Here is a 17,355-nt window from a genome sequence, read left to right as displayed (position 1 = left end):
CTTTTCACCTGTTTAACCCAAAAATCTATTGATCGACTCCAGACTGTCCAGAACTCAGCTGCCAGGCTTTTAACCAGAACAAAGAAATATGACCACATTACTCCTGTTTTAGCTTCATTACACTGGCTCCCAGTATGTTTTAGAATTGACTTTAAAATTCTATTGATCACTTTTAAAGCTCTTCATGGCCTCTCGCCTTGTTATATTTCTGAACTTTTAGTCCCATACGCACCAGCACGTACCTTGATATCCTCGGACAGAGGTCTGTTGTCTGTTCCAGAGTCTCGACTGAAAACTAAAGGGGACAGAGCGTTTTCTGTCAGGGCCCCGAGGCTCTGGAACAGCCTGCCCGAGGAAATCAGGTCGGCTGAGTCAGTGAACTCTTTTAAGTCCCTTCTTAAAACATACTTTTATAGGAGAGCCTTTCCCGATCTTATTTGACTTTATTTTATCCCTTTTATTTTATTCTGTTTTACTTATTTTATATTTATCTTAAACTTGTATTTTAGTCTTTTCAATGTTTTCTTGCTTTTATCTTGTTTTGTTTCTGTATTATTGTTTTTTTGGGGTATTATTGTCTTTACACTTGTTAAAGCACTTTGTAACTTGTTTTTGAAAAGTGCTCTACAAATAAAGATTATAATTATTATATTATTATGTGTTGATGGCTCGGATCTTGTTTTTCCTATTCAGCTGACTTTTCAGGACCTGCCTTACTCTCTGTAGGTATTTGGCTGTGGCAGACTTCCTTGCTGCCACCTCATGGTTTCCGTTAACCTGCGGCACCCCAAGGTATTTGTAGCTGTCCTGAACATCTGCAATGTGGCCTTCTGGTAGTTCAGCCCCCTCGGTTCTGATAATTTTCCCTCTTTTTGTTACCATACGACCACACTTGTCCAGTCCGAACGACATTCCAATGTCGTTGCTGTAGATCCTGGTAGTGTGGATCAGTGAGTTGATGTCTCGATCATTTCTGGTAAACAGCTTGATGTCATCCATGTAGAGGAGGTGACTGATGGTTGTTCCACTTCAGAACCGGTATCCGTAGCCAGTCTTTGTGATGATCTGGCTGAGGGGGTTCAGGCCTATGCAGAACAGCAGCGGGGATAGTGCATCACCTTGGTTATGCCGCACTTGATGGTGACTTGTGCAATTGGTTTTGAGTTGGCTTCCAGACTTGTTTTCCACAGCCCCATTGAGTTCTTGATGAAGGCTATTAATGTCCTGTTGATCTTGTATATTTCCAAGCATTCCAGTATCCATGTATGTGGCATTGAGTCGTAGGCTTTCTTGTAGTCAATCCAGGCGGTGCACAGATTGGTCTGCCTGGTCTTGCAGTCTTGAGTGACTGCTCTATCAACGAGGGATTGGTATCTATCTTCTCATCTAACTCTCAGTAGGAGAGCAGATAAGCACATTTCCCAAAATGTTCGATTCTTCCTCAACTACATGTCCATCTCTGTATTTATCTGTATGTCTTCCTGTCTGTCTGGCTGCAGTACCGTTCCAGTGACAGTTATGGGATATATCACACAAGCCCAACACAGCCAAGCCTGATCCGCCCCGTTGTGCTCTGGTCACAACAAGATGTTTGTAAATGGCTGAAGAAACACTGTCCACACAACTACCTAACCTACGTGGAGGTGTTCTCCCACCACGCCATCACAGGTCACACTGCTAAGATCATCCAAAGACATAACAATGAAAGGTGGATAAAAGAATTCCAAAATAAAGGCAAAATTGATTTTTGAGCTCTCTGCTTTCCAGGTCGCGCGTTGTTGCGTCTGAATGGGGAAAAGCTGGAGAGGATGGGACTGGTGCAAGAGACGCTTCGGCAGGAGTTGCTGCAACAGGTGCTGCAGCTTCAGGTGCAGGAGGAAGGACGCAACCTGCAGCTGCTCAGCAGAGGTGAGGGCTTGTGTGTTTGTATTTTTTACCACTTCATTCTCAAGACCTTCTGAGACCTGTACCAGTAACTTCTGGAGTCTCGGCTGATGGCAGTAGCTTCATATTACAGTTTTTCTCAATTGCTTAAAACACCCATTTATCTGAACTCTACACACAACTACAAATCCCTTCATTTCTCATTGCCTACACCATGTGGTCATTGAGAAAGCGTGCCAGAGTGAGTTCATTCAGTTTTGGCTCAATGATCCTGAATAGCTTAGTAAGCACATTAACGACCCAGATAGAAGTACAAACACTTAAATACTGATTGCCTACACCATGTGGTCATTGAGAAAGCGTGCCAGAGTGAGTTCATTCAGTTTTGGAACAATGGATCCAGAGAAATCTGAAGGAAGACATTGAGGACACCAGAGAGGAGAAGGAGGATTTAAATACTGTAGTATCAAGCTCCTCATCCAACTCTCCGCCTAAAAGTGAATAAGCATACTTTTGCTTTAGGAAACATCCAAAAAGTATTAATATTTCTGTCTTTTACAGGTTCCTTTGGAAACATATCGTAGCCAGGTTGCCTGAAGACGTGTATGCTGTGGAATCATGGGATATTTACTCAAATAAACTCAAATGTGAATCAGACCTGTAGAGTAAATGCAGCCAGCAAGAAGCAGTATCCAGAACTGTGTTGTTGACTGGAAGTTGGCAGCTTTTCATTCCCTGCATCTGCACGATGAACAGACATAATCTTTATTGATTGACTATGAACTGTGATGAAGAAGCTCCATGACAATCTGTTTGGTCAATTTTCTTTGATTAATTATTAGCTATTTCTCTCTTACTGTCTCTACCTCTTTCTCTCTCTCTGAAACTTTTTTAATGTCAGGAAAAAAAAAGAAATAAATTTAAAAAACATCTCAGTGGGTTTTTATTTTGTTGTTGTTGTTTTTAACAAATCGCAACTTAAAGGTCAGGATTCTTTGCATTACCCTTGACAAGATAAGCCGAGGAAGCACGAGACAATAAACTACATTACCCATAATCCCACAGCACGGTTGCGAGAATCCATCCATGGCTTTAACCAGCCGATCCCGGCTCCGAGGTCGCAAGAACCAGCTGGAAACGGAGTGCGGGAAAATAATGTCGTCCCGCTCAGACAGGTACATGGCGCTATGAGTATTTTTTTTACCTGTGTTTTAATTCCCTGTACCGAAATTATTCATGGGATTTTTATTTAGTCCGTAGCATCGTCCATCCTGTAATGTAACGCTAACCACACTGACTCCCCTGATCTTCTCCCCCAAACAGCAAATATATCTGACTTGTTTCGTCTGTAATGTTAGTATTATTGAATTAAAACCTGTCTGTGTTGGAATGTATTAATGACTTGTACTAGTGAAAGGATGGTAGCTGTGGATTCATCCGATGCGTTGGAAACACGGAGCTCCTCAGAAGAAGCTGAGCTGCATGTTGACACAGTCGTGCGTCACAGGCGCGATGAGAAACCACTAGAATATCCCTAAAATATACTTATCATACACTTTTAAGCATATGTATCTTTGTCTAGTTTGTGGTGCTCACAGTGACAATGGAGTTTTTTCAATATTATTCTGTTTTTTGATAGAGCCTTCAAAAAATATAGGCCATGACTGTTTAAAAGAACGCAAGAACTCAAACTAGGCTATATAAACATTTTCACCCTTTTAATCTTCTTCTAAACATAAGATTGACCAGCTGCAAATAGGCAGTGTCGGCAAGTAAATTTTCTGAAGTAAAAGTAGCAATACTGCACAAAAAACATTAGGAGGTAGACTTTGACTTAAGTTAAAGTAGGCCTACGTAAGTGTTTAATACGCTTAACGCTTTAATATTGTATTCGGTCAGATGAAGCTTATTTGAACTATGCTAGTTCAAAACTGTACATAAGTACTGCACTTGATAGTTAATGTGTCGGTAATTATTGTCGAATAATATTTATTAGTCTGAATTGTACCATTCTCCCTAATGAGTACTTTTACTATTGCAACTTAAGTATGTTTTGATGCTAATACTTGAATTAGCTTGACTTCTACTTATCAGGAGTATTTCTACACTGTAGTAATGCTCCTTTACTTAAGTAATAGGCTATATTTGAAAACTTCTTTCACAACTGCATAATGCATAATGAGTACTTACTTATAATACTTAAATCAATATTTACTACTGTACTGTATTTACTTTTACATAAGTAACATTTTTATTGTAGGACTTTTACTTGTAATGGAGTAGCCTATTTGTATAATGGGGTATTGCTACTTTAACATAAGTAAATTACCTTAATGGCCTACTTCTCCAAATGTTTCTCTTGTCATTTTACTATTGTTATTCATAGGTATCATTTAAACTGGGGACATGTCCCCACCACTTTTTGAAATGGCTGATTTTGTCCCCATCACTTTTTCAATTTGTTAAAAAACGTTCTGAAATATAGCTTGCTGTTAAATAACAAATGAAAATGCCTTTAAAAAGGTTTATTTGCGCTTTAAGAAAGCATGCAATGCAATTAAAATATATGTGCATTGTCCAAAAATAGTAATAGCTAAAAAAAAAAAAAAAAACAAGCTACTGATAATAAAATTACCCAAAAATATGCATGCACCAATCATTAACTTTAACAACTTCTTCTCACAGTTTCTTTTTGGCCAAGTTTTCCGTTCTCTCCCTGTGAACATGACAAAAGAAGAGGAAAGACTTAATCATGCCTACATATGTGTTGCCTCAGCAAGGATGATATTACATGAGAAAAGTTGATCTACAGGAGAAACAGATCTGAAAGCAACACAGACTGCCGTGAGCTGCACTGCATTATATTTTTTATATTTATAGATTTTGAAATGTCATGTGCTACCTGAATTTTGTGTTTCCTTTTATATAAATAAAAACACTTCAACCATAAATTGGTGCAGAAACTTTCACCAGAATGCAGGAAATGAAGTGTTTAATGATTAAAATTTCCGGGGCATCGCGGCATTCATATCTTTAAAACACTGTTTAAGGATCTTTTTGAATTGGTCTCGTGAACCTATTATCACGTATCGTTATGTCTCGCGAGCTAAGTGTCTCTTCACACCCCTAATCTGAGGCCCTATGTCCCCGCCACTTTTCAACACAAAGTGACACCCTTGTTGTTATTCCTGTCTTATGCATACTTATGCATAAGACAGGATGTTTTACCTCATCTGAACCAAGGGTTTAAGGACACAGACACCCATATGAGGAAATGTGTGTTTCGGTGCTATATAAATAAATAACTTGATTTGCTTGAATAGAAGACAAATAAAGTATAGTAAAGTAAAGTGTTGTATGAGGGCCATGCTGGTAAAAGCTCTAATGACCAGGAAAAGACAATGCTTTTAGTGTTGTTGAAATTATTAATTGCTTCCAGCTTTTCCTTGTTGTATATCATTGTAATCTGAATATATTTGAGTTGTGGATTGTTAGTCAGACTAAACAAGGCCTTTGAAGACTTCATCTTGTGCTCTGGAAAACTGTGATAGACATATTTCACTATTTTCCCACATATATGTCCTATTATGTCCTAAAAGATATATTTCAGTGTGGCCGTCGCTGTAGTGTTTCTGTGGATCAGATCAGTGAACCAAGAGGAAGGATCAGCAGAAGATGTCCCTCCCGTCCTGCTTTAGGTGCCTCTATTAATACCAGCCACACAGCTCTTTGCTGCCAGTGCTACTGTGATCCTCTTAGTGTCTGTCACACAGACACACAGAGAAAGGAGGACACATGGACAGTAGCATGGAGAGTTCTGCACAGATACATTTGTGTGAATGGGTTAAGTAAAAGCAGACTAGAAACAGATCTGTAAGTTACACACCTTTACGAATTCGCCCCGTGTTGCTCTGTTGAGGGCCTATTGTTTTGGGGAGCTGGAGGGCAGCAGGTTATCGTCTGAAGCAGATATGACTCTGCTGGACTGCACAGGAGCCAGAATCTCCGGCTGTTGGTCCCTGAGGTCTGACCGCAGGTATGATCTGACTGTTTGTGTGGTTTTCTTTCTTTCAGTTCCCGGCAGGATGTAAGTTTTCTCCCTCACAAAGCTCTCAAAGACACCAATGGATGTGTGTATGAGCTATAAATAGTCTCTAAACAGGGGTTGTTGAGAGGTCAGAGTAAGTGTGGGGATCTGGGTTAGTTTGCAGGGATTTTGGTGTGTTATATTTGTACTCTGTCTCAGCGGTTTGCCTGTGGAGTGTCATTACTGAACAAACATTTGAAACCGCATCGGTTGAATATGCGAAACATTAATGAGTCCTCTCTTCTTTACAGTTTGTGTGCATGTAGCTGTGCATTACATAAGAAACAAACTCAATTACTCATTTGATTTCTAATTACTGCCAATGGGATCAAAGAGTGTGACGCAAAAGCTAAGCTGACCTTCAAGTGTTCCATAGTGAGAGCCTAATCTTAATTACAGTGATCTAAGATGTGATGAGTCGGTCAGAGAATCAAACAGTAGCATTAACACAATCTAGGCAGTATTGGAGGAAGTATTCAGATCCTTTACCTAAGTGAAAGAGTATTTTGCTTTTGTAGTTGGTTGTGGTGGAGCCAATTTTAAATTTTTTTAGTATACGGCTTCAACGAATTATCATATTCATTATCGTTTAATCTTCTGATTATTTTCTTGATCAATCATTTTCTTGTTTGCTGTTAAATGTAAGAAAATAGTGAGAAATGCCTGTCACAATTACTCACAGCTCAAAGTTACACCTTCATGTCGCCTTTTGTCCAATCAACAGTCCAAAACTCAAGTTAATCAGTTTTCTGTAATTTAGGATGACGAAAAACTGCAAATCGTTATGATTGAGATGCTGAAACCACTAAATGTTTGGCGTTTTTGCTAAATAATATATCAGTTATCAAGACAGTCTTTGATTAATTGTTTGATTATTGACAAATTGTTTAAACTCATATACTGTTGTATTTTTTTTTTTAAATGCATCATATTTTAAAAGTTCTTATGTTTTGTATGTAAAATCTTAATTTGTAAAATAACAGCTGTCACATAACTATAGTGGAGTAAGAAGTACATAATTTCCTTCTGAAATGTAGTAGCGTAGGAGAAGTATAAAGTGTCATGAAGTAAGTCAGATTTATAGTTAAGTACTTGTTTTTGGCCAATTTGAAAATGCATCTCTCCAGAAATATGTTACATGTCTTTATTTTAAATACATCTATTTTTTGCTTAAATGTACTTCCTTCCTGTATAAACACATATTTAAAATATAAGAATCATATTTTTTCTTGTGTACTTGTTCTTACATGATTATGACCCCTGTCATGCTGATTTTATACAACATACTCAAATGCTTTTGCCACTCTTATCTAGAAGCTTGATTCATGGCTCCTGCTTCGCCTACCCATCATCCTCTACTTCTAAAAAATTAATAACGACGTAATATGTCAGTTTTAGGAAGACGTGAGGACCTATTTTTTTTAACTTAAAACTTTAACTTAACTTTAAAAAATTACTTTTCCAGCAACTAATGATTATTTTTATTATTGATAAATGTGCATTATTTATAAATGAATAGTTTGATCTAAAAAATGTGAGAAAATATTGGAAACAATCCATCAGATTGCTTGTTTTGTTCGACCAACTATCCCATAAGATGAAGAAAGCAACAACTACTCACAATTCAGTTGTTGGAACTGGAAAATGTTTGCTTGAAAAATTACTTACAGTTAATCAACAGTAAAAGTCATTTCAACTAATCGTTTAAGCTCTAATTTGTACGCCACTACATTTATTTGTATTTAAAATCTGAATCAAAGCTCAACATGCCACTTGTTCTCTGTTATCTTTTTGGAATTTCAATAAAGTTTGTTTAAAAAAATGATCTTATGGCCTTCATCGGTGGATTTGCTCAGTGCAGTACTGACGAAGCTCCATCGGCTAACCCAAAGAAGGTTAAAGTCAAGGGCAACTGGACTTTAATCTTCCAATCCAGTTGCCCTTGACTTTAACCTTCTTTGGATAACTATGACCTGGATGACTGAGACATCCTTCGGCTAATGAAAACTGTGAGAGATGTTTAAAAGCTCTGAAAAGAGCTTGTAAGTGAACCTTGATTTCAGATCAAATTCTCAAAACTCATGGCCAACATACTAAATGTTTTGTAAATGGGTTTTTATACAGTCTGTGGTTTGTACTCTAAATGTGTTGTAGGCTCTAACACCTGTATTTCATGTACAAAATATGTAAGTAGCATATGTGTTATCAAACTAAAATTGGTAAGTTACAAAAAGCACTTACAGTTGTGTTGTTAAAGTGAAAGTAGGGCATCTCTTTGACATTGTCTTCGCCACACAGATTGCAATGTACACCTGGCAATGAACCTTTGTGTTCATGCTGTAACCTGCCCTGCTATGTCTGCTGTTTTGCAGTGGGAGCGGGGAGGACTCGTTGGACCGGCTCCTGCCCCCTACCGGAGCCCCTCGCCGGAAGAGCACTACCTCACTGAGTAAAACTGAACCTCCTCTGCTCCGCACAGGCACACGCACCATCTACACCGCCGGCCGACCTCCCTGGTATGACGAGCACGGAGCGCAGTCAAAAGAGGCCTTTGTCATTGGTATGACACTCGCAGATGATGTTTTTTACTCCCCCCGTCTTTTTTCTTAATTCACTTCCTTGGTGCAAAATTGTGGTTTTGAGCTGCAGAACCTGTCCTTTTTGTCCAGTTCTGTCTTATTATACCCATAAAACACTTTGCTGCTATCGCACATGCATACCACTAGACAACATTAGACACACTCTGAAAAACACACATAATGGGCCATTGAAATGCTGTGTGGATCTGCAGGGTTGTGTGGGGGAAGCGCCTCAGGGAAGACCACCGTGGCCAATAAGATCATTGAGGCTCTGGATGTGCCGTGGGTTGTGCTGTTGTCTATGGATTCTTTCTACAAGGTGAGAGAGTCACACAGTCTTAGTCTAATTTTATTTGGTTGTCACTATATGGCTGTCACAGTTTGGATTTAATAACCTCTTGGTGGTGACACTTCAGATTGCAGCCCGCAAATTACAGTTTGCATATTTTGTACACAAAGGATATCAATGGAAAACTTGCTACGTGATTACAGATAGGTGTAAGGGGGTAACGCAGACAAACAACACGTAGTACTTTCACTTAATAATAACTTTAAAATAATCATGTTATATTGACTTTCATTATGCACACACCTGAAAGGGGGAAGAGCTTATCACACTATTCTTTAATACTGTATCTTGTCCAATGAACCAGTGGTTTTCAAGTGTGAAAAGTGTTCGAGGTGGTCCTCAGCAAAAAGTGGAATAACTTATTTTGACTATAATCCCATCCATATGTAACACAATGACTGTATGACTATTTTGGTCATGGGTTTCTTACACTTTCTGTAATCCTATCAGAGATAATATAAATGGGTGTCTGTGGTCTAAATTGTGTCACTTTATGGGTCCTTGAAAACATTTGAGAACCATCGCAAGAAACCACAGTAAAGTTTGTTTGAGATTTGTCTCCCTAACTGTTTATGATCTAATGATATGACAGGACATAAAAGCCTCGGTTTAACTTTATTGTCCCCGAGGGATAACACAGAACACGATTTGAACATAAAACATTAAAACATATGACAAAATATTTAACAACATATTTAAATGTCTGCTCACATTATGCACAGTGACATTACAACATAAAATCTAGAATACATCCAGCCATTGTCATCCTGATCAGTCATCCATAATTAAAACAAGATCACCTACTAATGTTATATAAAAAACTGATCATCCTGAGTACTTAACAGTTCGATGGCATGCGCTGGACAGAGCCAGGCTAGCTATTTCCCCATGTTTAAAGTCTTTGTGCTAAGCTAAGCTTAAACTCCCACCTTTGGCTTCATATTTAGTGTTCAGACGTGAGAATGTTCTGAATATTCTCATCTAACTCTGCAACAAACTAAATAGGCATGCTATACCAAAATGTCAAAACAGTCCTTTAAATTCTTCAAACATGCTTTATGAGTGACATGCTGTGAATGTTAATCTGTGTTTTACAGGTTTTATCTCCTGAGGAGCAGGCTTTGGCAGCAAGTAACGACTACAACTTTGATCATCCGGGGGCATTTGACTTTCAGCTGCTGGTTGCCACCCTGCGAAAGTTGAAGCAGGGCAAGAGTGTGAAGATCCCAGTGTACGATTTCACCACACACGGACGACAGAAAGACTGGGTGAGTTGTGTTTTACCCAAGCAGCAACCTCTGTGGTGGAAAAATTAAGCCATTCATCAAATGGCCACTTGAGGTTGGCTTCAAAAGTGAGTTAATCTCCACAGACCCACATGTTAAAATGCCCAACATTATAGCAGAAATAAACATGTTTACAGCCTGGTACAAAAAACTATTTTGGTCTCTGTAGCAAATTTTCCTGTTCAAGACATCTGTGAAATTTCAGATGACTTAGCTGTTTGAATCATATTAAAGGCTTAAAGTTTTGCAGGGTGTGGCCACTTTGAGTGACAGGTGGGTGATCTCTCAGGTCAGTAGCCACTAGGTGGTTCAGCAACCAGGCTTCCTTCAGCCCAACTCAGCTCCACCTCTTTGCCCAATTTTGGATTAACCAAAGCAGGTTCTGCCAAGATGGCAAAGGCCAGAGCCGCCCGAGAGGCAAGCATATTGAGCTTCACTACGGCTCTTCAGAAGCCTGTGGGTGACGTCATGGACACTATGTCCATGCTTTATAGTCTGTGTTTTATCACAGGCAAGTTGTTGAGTTTCTACAGAAAGATTAAATATGCATCCTGTAATTTTGGAAAGAAGAAAGTAGAAGACACTAAGGAAGCAGTTGCAGTTTTTTAAAGCTGAAAATATATTATAGACTTAAATAAAATATTGTTATTTCAAAACAAAAAATACTCAAAGTAACATTCTGCAGCTTTAATCTTACAAAAGCTGAACTGACTGTTCATGAAGAAGTTTTCTGCTTTGAAGAGTCTTGGTTTTCTCTCTCCCTTTATGCAGAAAAATGTGTATGGGGCCAGTGTAATCATATTTGAAGGAATTATGTCTTTTGCGGACAAAGAGCTCCTTCAGGTAAAGAAATATGTTTTCTTTCTTTTTCTTTTTGAAGAATTCTTGAGTGAAGTAAAGCAGTCATCACCAGGTTCTGTTTGAGCAGCTGCTTTGCTGAAGTGAATATAATTGAACCGTTCAGGGGTGTTTGCCTTTCCCACCTGCAGCTCCTGGATATGAAAATCTTTGTGGACACAGACTCAGACATTCGGCTGGTCCGCCGGCTCCGCAGGGACATTACAGAGCGCGGGCGGGACATTGAAGGTGTCATCAAGCAATACAACAAGTTTGTGAAGCCAGCATTTGAGCAGTACATTGAGCCAACCATGAGACTGGCTGATATTGTTGTGCCAAGAGGTGAGACAGCCAGATCACATCATTACTAAACAGCTTCATCTCCAACATTTTGACATATTGTTGACTGTGCTACAGAGAACAACATCTCCAGCTGCACTGGTCTCTTGTTTTGTTCTTCCAAGGTGGGGGGAATATGGTGGCCATTGATCTGATAGTCCAACATGTTCACAGCCAACTTGAGGAGGTGAGTAGTCAAAAGACTGACTGTACATAAGAGAGTGGCGCCACCATGTGTCTGAAAGCTGTATCATACAGGCCGAAAGAGAGACCCTCTGCTTGTACAATAACTTGCTTCAAGCTTAAATTAAATCAGAACTTCTCAAATCACAAACTTTCAGACTTTTATTCATCTCACTTTGGAAAGCAGAGTTAAAGGATAAGTCAGGTGCTTGTCTATATTCTTCTTATTGTCAGCAAATCACAATAATGAAATTCTCTATTTAGCCAAAGCTAATTTCTCTGTGCGGTAGAGCTCCATTGTTGGATACCTGAGTAGGAATGGGGTTCAATGGCATTTTATCAAATTTGAATCCTTTTGAATCCCTTATCGAATCATTATAGGTTGTTTGTTTGATGGAGAATGGAGACACTAATGTTCTGTTTTTATTTAACTCAGTATCACATTACATTACATTTACTCATTTGGCAGACGCTTTTATCCACAGCGACTTACATTTGAGTAACAACATACAAGCATCAACAAACCATCAGTACAGCACAAGATCTACAACAGACAATACATACTAGTAAGAGCATAAATAAATACTAGTAACAGCTAATAGCACGCATGGCATCAATCGGGTAAATACCTAGGGAAAGAAGTAAGAGTTAACAAAAAAAGTGCTATAATACAAGATAATTGTAAGGGGATAGAAGAAGAAGAGCACAGGAAGTGCATGTTAGAGGTTAGGAGTTAGAGGTGTTATAATAGAAAGTGTTCTCGGAGGAGATGAGTTTTCAAGAGCTTCTTGAAGTTAGAGAGGGACGCGCCTGCTCTGATGGCATGTGGTAGCACGTTCCACCATCGTGGTGTCACAGATGAGAAGAGGGACTGAGATTGCTTTGTGTGTAGGGATGGCAGAGCTAGACGGCGTTCGTTGGAGGAGCGTAGTGGCCAAGAAGGAACGTAAGCTCGTATTATGGAGTTTAGGTAGAAGAGTGCTGCACCATACTGAAAGGGTGTAGGGCTTTCACCACATATTCTATCAATGCTCGGACATTAATTTATTTATTTAGTTTTTTCTGCATGCCTGATGCACTTAACGTTACCTGAAGGTAAAAAAGGTTTTTTGCACTGCTACAGGTCAAAGAATCTGACAGTACACAGAATACAATGTAACACTGGCAGCAAGTTGAAGCAGACCAGTTGTCCTTCTCAAGTTAATAAAAAAATAGCAAAAATGTTTTAACAATTAACACTTGACATGATGAAGGCACTTGCAATCTAGTTACTTTAATATGGTGGACGGTAGATAAATATTGAAGCAGGGACGTTCTCCTCATTGCTGTATCGTCCTGCAGATATTGCATTTTGCAGTTGTTTCATTGACTTTAAAGTGTATCTGTACTTTCGAGCGAGTCAGCTAAGGCAGTCCGTCAGTCAGTTTTGTTAACACCTGTGTGGCACATGTTTGTATATGTGACCTTTTTTTATCTTAGCAGAAGCCTGTAGTGTCGGAAAGAGGCAAACTATCTTAGAAAGATTATTAATGAAAGATTCAATAAGGGATTTTTTTTGCTTCTTACCTTCTTGGAACCAGGTCCAAAATAGAACCTGCTATCAGAACCTGCCCCCACACATCAGTGAGCCAAACTGGGTGACAGTTTGGGGAAGTCTTCTCAGTATCTGCATTTTTACCTCATTTTATTGTCTTTCTCTTACCCTCTCTTAATGCAGCGTGAGCTCAGTGTCAGGTACGCTGATACGTGTTTTGACTTTACCTTCACTAGCTTTGGTCCAGTTATTGTTATTAGAGATTTTGTATCAGTGCTGTGTATAGTCTGACCCTTCACTCTCTCTCTCCGTTTCTGTCCTCCTGTGTTTAGTGACTAGGTCTTAATGATAACTCTCTGCCGTCTTAAGGCCAGACTGCTTCATTTCTCCTTAGTGTAGCAGAATAACACAGAGAAACCTTTTGATCTGAACAACCTTTACTTGCTCTCAGGGCGCTCCTCGCCTCTGCTCAGCAGACTCAGCCGCTGCCCCAGACGCTCAGTGTGTTGGAGAGTACGCCGCAGGTCAAAGGCCTGCACACCATCATTAGGTATAGACCTGTTCTCCAGTATGACTTTGAGTCCTTGTAACATTGTGAGAGTGAGTTTTAAAACCTTTTTCTTTTTCTGCAATGCAGGAATAAAGAAACCAGCCGAGATGAGTTTATCTTCTACTCTAAGAGATTAATGCGGCTTCTCATAGAACACGCACTAACGTTTCTACCGTCTCAGGTGGGTAAACTTTACCTACTTAGCGAATATTTAACTGGATATAATCGATGTTCGAATCAATAGTGGATCACATGACTACCTTTATGTGGAAGGGGTTGCTCGCAGTGACGAACCCACAGAGAATTATTACCAAATCTGCAGTTCCCCTTGCATCTTTTAGTGTGCTGTTTTGGTTTTAGCCTGCTTTACTTTCACTGTCATCAAGCAGGAAACTGTTTTCAGAGAAAAAGCTATTTGAAATATATTGCCCCAACAGGTGGATAGTAGTCTCAATTCTTTAAAATAAACTACCTTTTATATAAAAATAATTTATGTTTTACTTTTTCATTGCCTGCTTTACATGCCAAGTATGTTTTTTGAATATTTATATGCTTCTATATTTTCCAGGCAGCTTTCAGTTTTAGTTTCTGCCGATATAGTTTGAAAATGATAATAACTAGTAATTGATAATTATAATCATTACAAACAATAATCACACAACTTATTATAATTATTGTTTAATGGTTATGAAGCTGAAAACAGGAACTTTTTTGAAAACCTTTGGTGCCAACCGTCAAACAACTTCACTACTTCTTCAAGTTATCTTTTTCCCTATATCAATGTTTGCTTATTGTTTCTCAAGTATTTAGTCATCAGTTGTCATAGTTTGAATGTACCAACAGGAAAGAGTTTTTAAAACAGCTCTCAACAATGTACCTGGAAAAAAAATGCTGACTGAATGCACACTGTGATGGATTGCCTGGGGTGTCTCAAGTGAAGTTCAAGTCTCTGCAAGTTGATTTTAATACCATACTGACATCAACCAAAACCAGTGGATTCCTAGAAGGTATCAAATAAAAATTCTTTGGAAAATTGTCGGTATCAAAGTAAAGTCTATGTCATTTTTGGTGAAGTTGCCAAAGCAAACAAACTGAATTTTGTTGCAGCAATACATTACGTATATAGTGTATTATGAAATGCCTCATACATTCACAAGACAAAGTCCTATATATACATACATACTAAAACAATATATTAGCACTTTTCTTGTATCTGCATCTATGGGAGATTTTTTTCTCTTCTGTATCTTCTAACAGCCGTGCGTAGTTCAGACTCCACAGGGCCAAGAGTACGAGGGCCGCAGTTACAACGGGAAAGGGGTGAGTGATGCTCTTCTTTTACAAGATCTTGTTAACTTCCAGTCAAGTGTGTCCGCAGGGTTTCTGTCATCACACTTGCTCCACTGCCTTGTCTCCACAGATCACTGGTGTGTCGGTCCTGCGGGCAGGAGAGACCATGGAGCCTGCGCTGAGGGCCGTGTGCAAGGACGTCCGCATCGGCAAGATCCTCATCCAGACCAACCTTGACTCAGGCGAACCAGAGGTAGAAAAAATTAGTCATTTAGTAAAAAAAATGCCATTCCCATCAACGTCTTTGAGATGCCTGTGCTACATTTTCTGAGACCTGACATAATATTAGATGGTGTCTCAGAAATCTCATCAAACAAAAGATGACAATGTTTTGATTGTGTTTTTCTTTTTTTTTCTCCTTCTTCCACATGATGTGTGTCTCCGTGGTAACTACCCTTCCTGCGTTTGTAACCATGGTAACCTGTCTCCTCCTCTCTGGCCTCACCAGCTGCATTACCTGCGCCTGCCCAAAGACATCAGTGAAGATCATGTCATCCTAATGGACAGCACAGTCTCCACTGGCGCTGCTGCCATGATGGCAGTACGAGTCCTATTGGTGGGTGAAGATTAACATCATTACTCTTCAGTAAGATGTAAGATAGGAACCCCTCCTCTTGGTCAGTTGCGTGTTTTATGTCTTATGTGTGTTATTGATTGGAAGTTTTTTTTTCGTCCCTGTGAGGCTTGATTAGCATCATTTCTGGGAAGAGAAATATCATATATTTTCTTCTCTTTCAACTTACTAATTATCCTTCTGATGATGATCATGCATTGACTGTTGCTGTGTTGTGTGTGGCTGAGCAGGATCACGAGGTGCAGGAGGATAAAATTGTGTTGGTGTCGCTGTTGATGGCAGAGCTCGGGGTGCAGTCTGTGGCCTACGCCTTCCCGAAGGTCAAAATTATCACCACAGCTGTGGACAAGAGTCTGGACGATTTATTACATGTAATTCCTGGTATTGGTAAGAAATCACATGCACATACCCCTCTTTCTGTAACTGTACTGTAAAATCAGAAGGCGTCTGTCCAAAGTACAAGTTATTTGTCCGTTTTGAATGTCTCAGAGAAGAGCTTGAATGATGATGTACAAAAATGATAACTTTACAGCATTTCAGATGATGTTTTCAAAGTCCATAGTTATGGGTGCATGATTTTAGATTTATGCAGGGAATAGAAATGTCCATGGTCTTTGCAGAAGTTAAAAGATAAACATTTCCCTTTCAAGTTGGCAGATTTCATTTCATGTCCCAGCAGATTCTAATTTTATGCTTGTGTCACTTCAAGCACTGCTCTCGATCACCACTGTAACTAAACTACACAGTATTCATATTAGATAGACCAGTCTCTTGTCTGTAAATATAATTAATTACATAAATTAACATTACTTTTATATAGTAAAATGCATCTTCAGTGTTTTTATGTTCGACCCATTAATTAATCGCTATTTGTGACTCAATCATAAAACATCATTTTAGAAAACCATCAGTCTTTTTTCCAAATCTTCCAACCTTTGCAGCCATTTAGTTTTACTGTGTATTTATGCTGTGTTTTTTCATGATTTCCTTCAGCCCATAACCCACTGATACACTGTAGTCCACTGTTGTGTGTTTTCAGGTGACTTTGGGGACCGGTACTTTGGGACAGATGGGTCCGACACCTGGAGTGATGAGGATCCGGAGGAGCCGTCATACTGACACACACATCTGTGAGCCTCTGTGAAAGAAAATACAAACACTTTGTGAAAACTAAAAAAAACTAAACTACAAATTTTTTTGTGTACTGTACATGAACCTTTATACTCTTATACAACAGATGAGTCTGGGTCAAGTTGTAAGGATGAGGGAAATTTTGTTCTATTTACAACTGAGTATGTTCATCTTTAATGTTTTCATACAGATGTTTCACAGAGGTGAAACAGTGCCATAACCTTTGAGGTACAATAATGCAATAACAATATTATTATATACTAAATGATTTGATCCAGGATTGTATCAGCTGTTCGTGAAGTTACTAGTGCCAAACTACATTGGGTTGCACCATTAAAACTGAACCAGTAGTCATTAGAATTCATCCTCTGAGCACCATAGATATTTACAACATTTTAATGGCAGCGCATCCACTAATTGTTGAGATATAATATAGATATAGATATAAGAGATATTTAAGTCTGGACCAAAATGGTGGATAAACAACTGATAGACCAAAATTGCCATCCGCAGAATAACGCTAAAAAGATAACTATAATAACTTTTAGAGGGGGAAATCCATCTATTAACATTCAATCATTTGTAAATGTAGGTATGATATTGTTTTATATATATCTGCAAATATGGAGAAATATGTGTTTCAGAGTTAGTAGTATTTATGGAGCTTAGAGT

At 38.9% G+C, this 17,355-nt stretch overlaps 2 protein-coding genes across 2 annotated transcripts in view; both read left to right on the top strand.

The window, feature by feature from the left end:
* The window catches only part of samd10a (sterile alpha motif domain containing 10a), an 8,234-nt gene extending 5,445 nt beyond the window's left edge, over positions 1 to 2,789 (top strand). Inside the window, exons 3-5 of the mRNA XM_046056945.1 lie at positions 1,500 to 1,668; positions 1,768 to 1,908; positions 2,446 to 2,789. Coding sequence (XP_045912901.1) covers positions 1,500 to 1,668; positions 1,768 to 1,908; positions 2,446 to 2,468 — 333 coding nt within the window. The 3' untranslated portion in view covers positions 2,469 to 2,789. The remainder of the gene's footprint in view (positions 1 to 1,499; positions 1,669 to 1,767; positions 1,909 to 2,445) is intronic.
* A 5,179-nt stretch (positions 2,790 to 7,968) lies between these two features.
* Positions 7,969 to 17,042, top strand: uckl1a (uridine-cytidine kinase 1-like 1a). Its single transcript, XM_046056602.1, has 15 exons — positions 7,969 to 8,013; positions 8,344 to 8,531; positions 8,763 to 8,869; positions 9,997 to 10,167; positions 10,957 to 11,028; positions 11,175 to 11,364; positions 11,487 to 11,548; positions 13,262 to 13,278; positions 13,530 to 13,628; positions 13,716 to 13,809; positions 14,886 to 14,948; positions 15,049 to 15,171; positions 15,427 to 15,534; positions 15,783 to 15,939; positions 16,592 to 17,042. Exons 1-15 carry the CDS (start codon positions 7,988 to 7,990, stop codon positions 16,669 to 16,671), a joined length of 1,557 nt encoding a protein of 518 aa, XP_045912558.1. The 5' UTR covers positions 7,969 to 7,987; the 3' UTR covers positions 16,672 to 17,042.
* The last annotated feature ends 313 nt before the right edge of the window (positions 17,043 to 17,355 follow it).

The sequence above is a fragment of the Micropterus dolomieu genome, linkage group LG08 (assembly GCF_021292245.1).
Source record: "Micropterus dolomieu isolate WLL.071019.BEF.003 ecotype Adirondacks linkage group LG08, ASM2129224v1, whole genome shotgun sequence".
Taxonomy (NCBI): domain Eukaryota; kingdom Metazoa; phylum Chordata; class Actinopteri; order Centrarchiformes; family Centrarchidae; genus Micropterus; species Micropterus dolomieu.
The sequence above is the reverse complement of the archived record's forward strand: the minus strand, read 5'-3'. Positions and strand labels throughout refer to the sequence as shown.

Coding starts and splice junctions, on each gene's coding strand:
- uckl1a (XM_046056602.1), top strand. CDS start 7,988: ATGTTTAAAAGCTCTGAAAAGAGCTT. Junction 8,014..8,343: donor AAAAGCTCTGAAAAGAGCTT/GTAAGTGAACCT, acceptor GCTGTTTTGCAG/TGGGAGCGGGGAGGACTCGT. Junction 13,629..13,715: donor GGCCTGCACACCATCATTAG/GTATAGACCTGT, acceptor TCTGCAATGCAG/GAATAAAGAAACCAGCCGAG.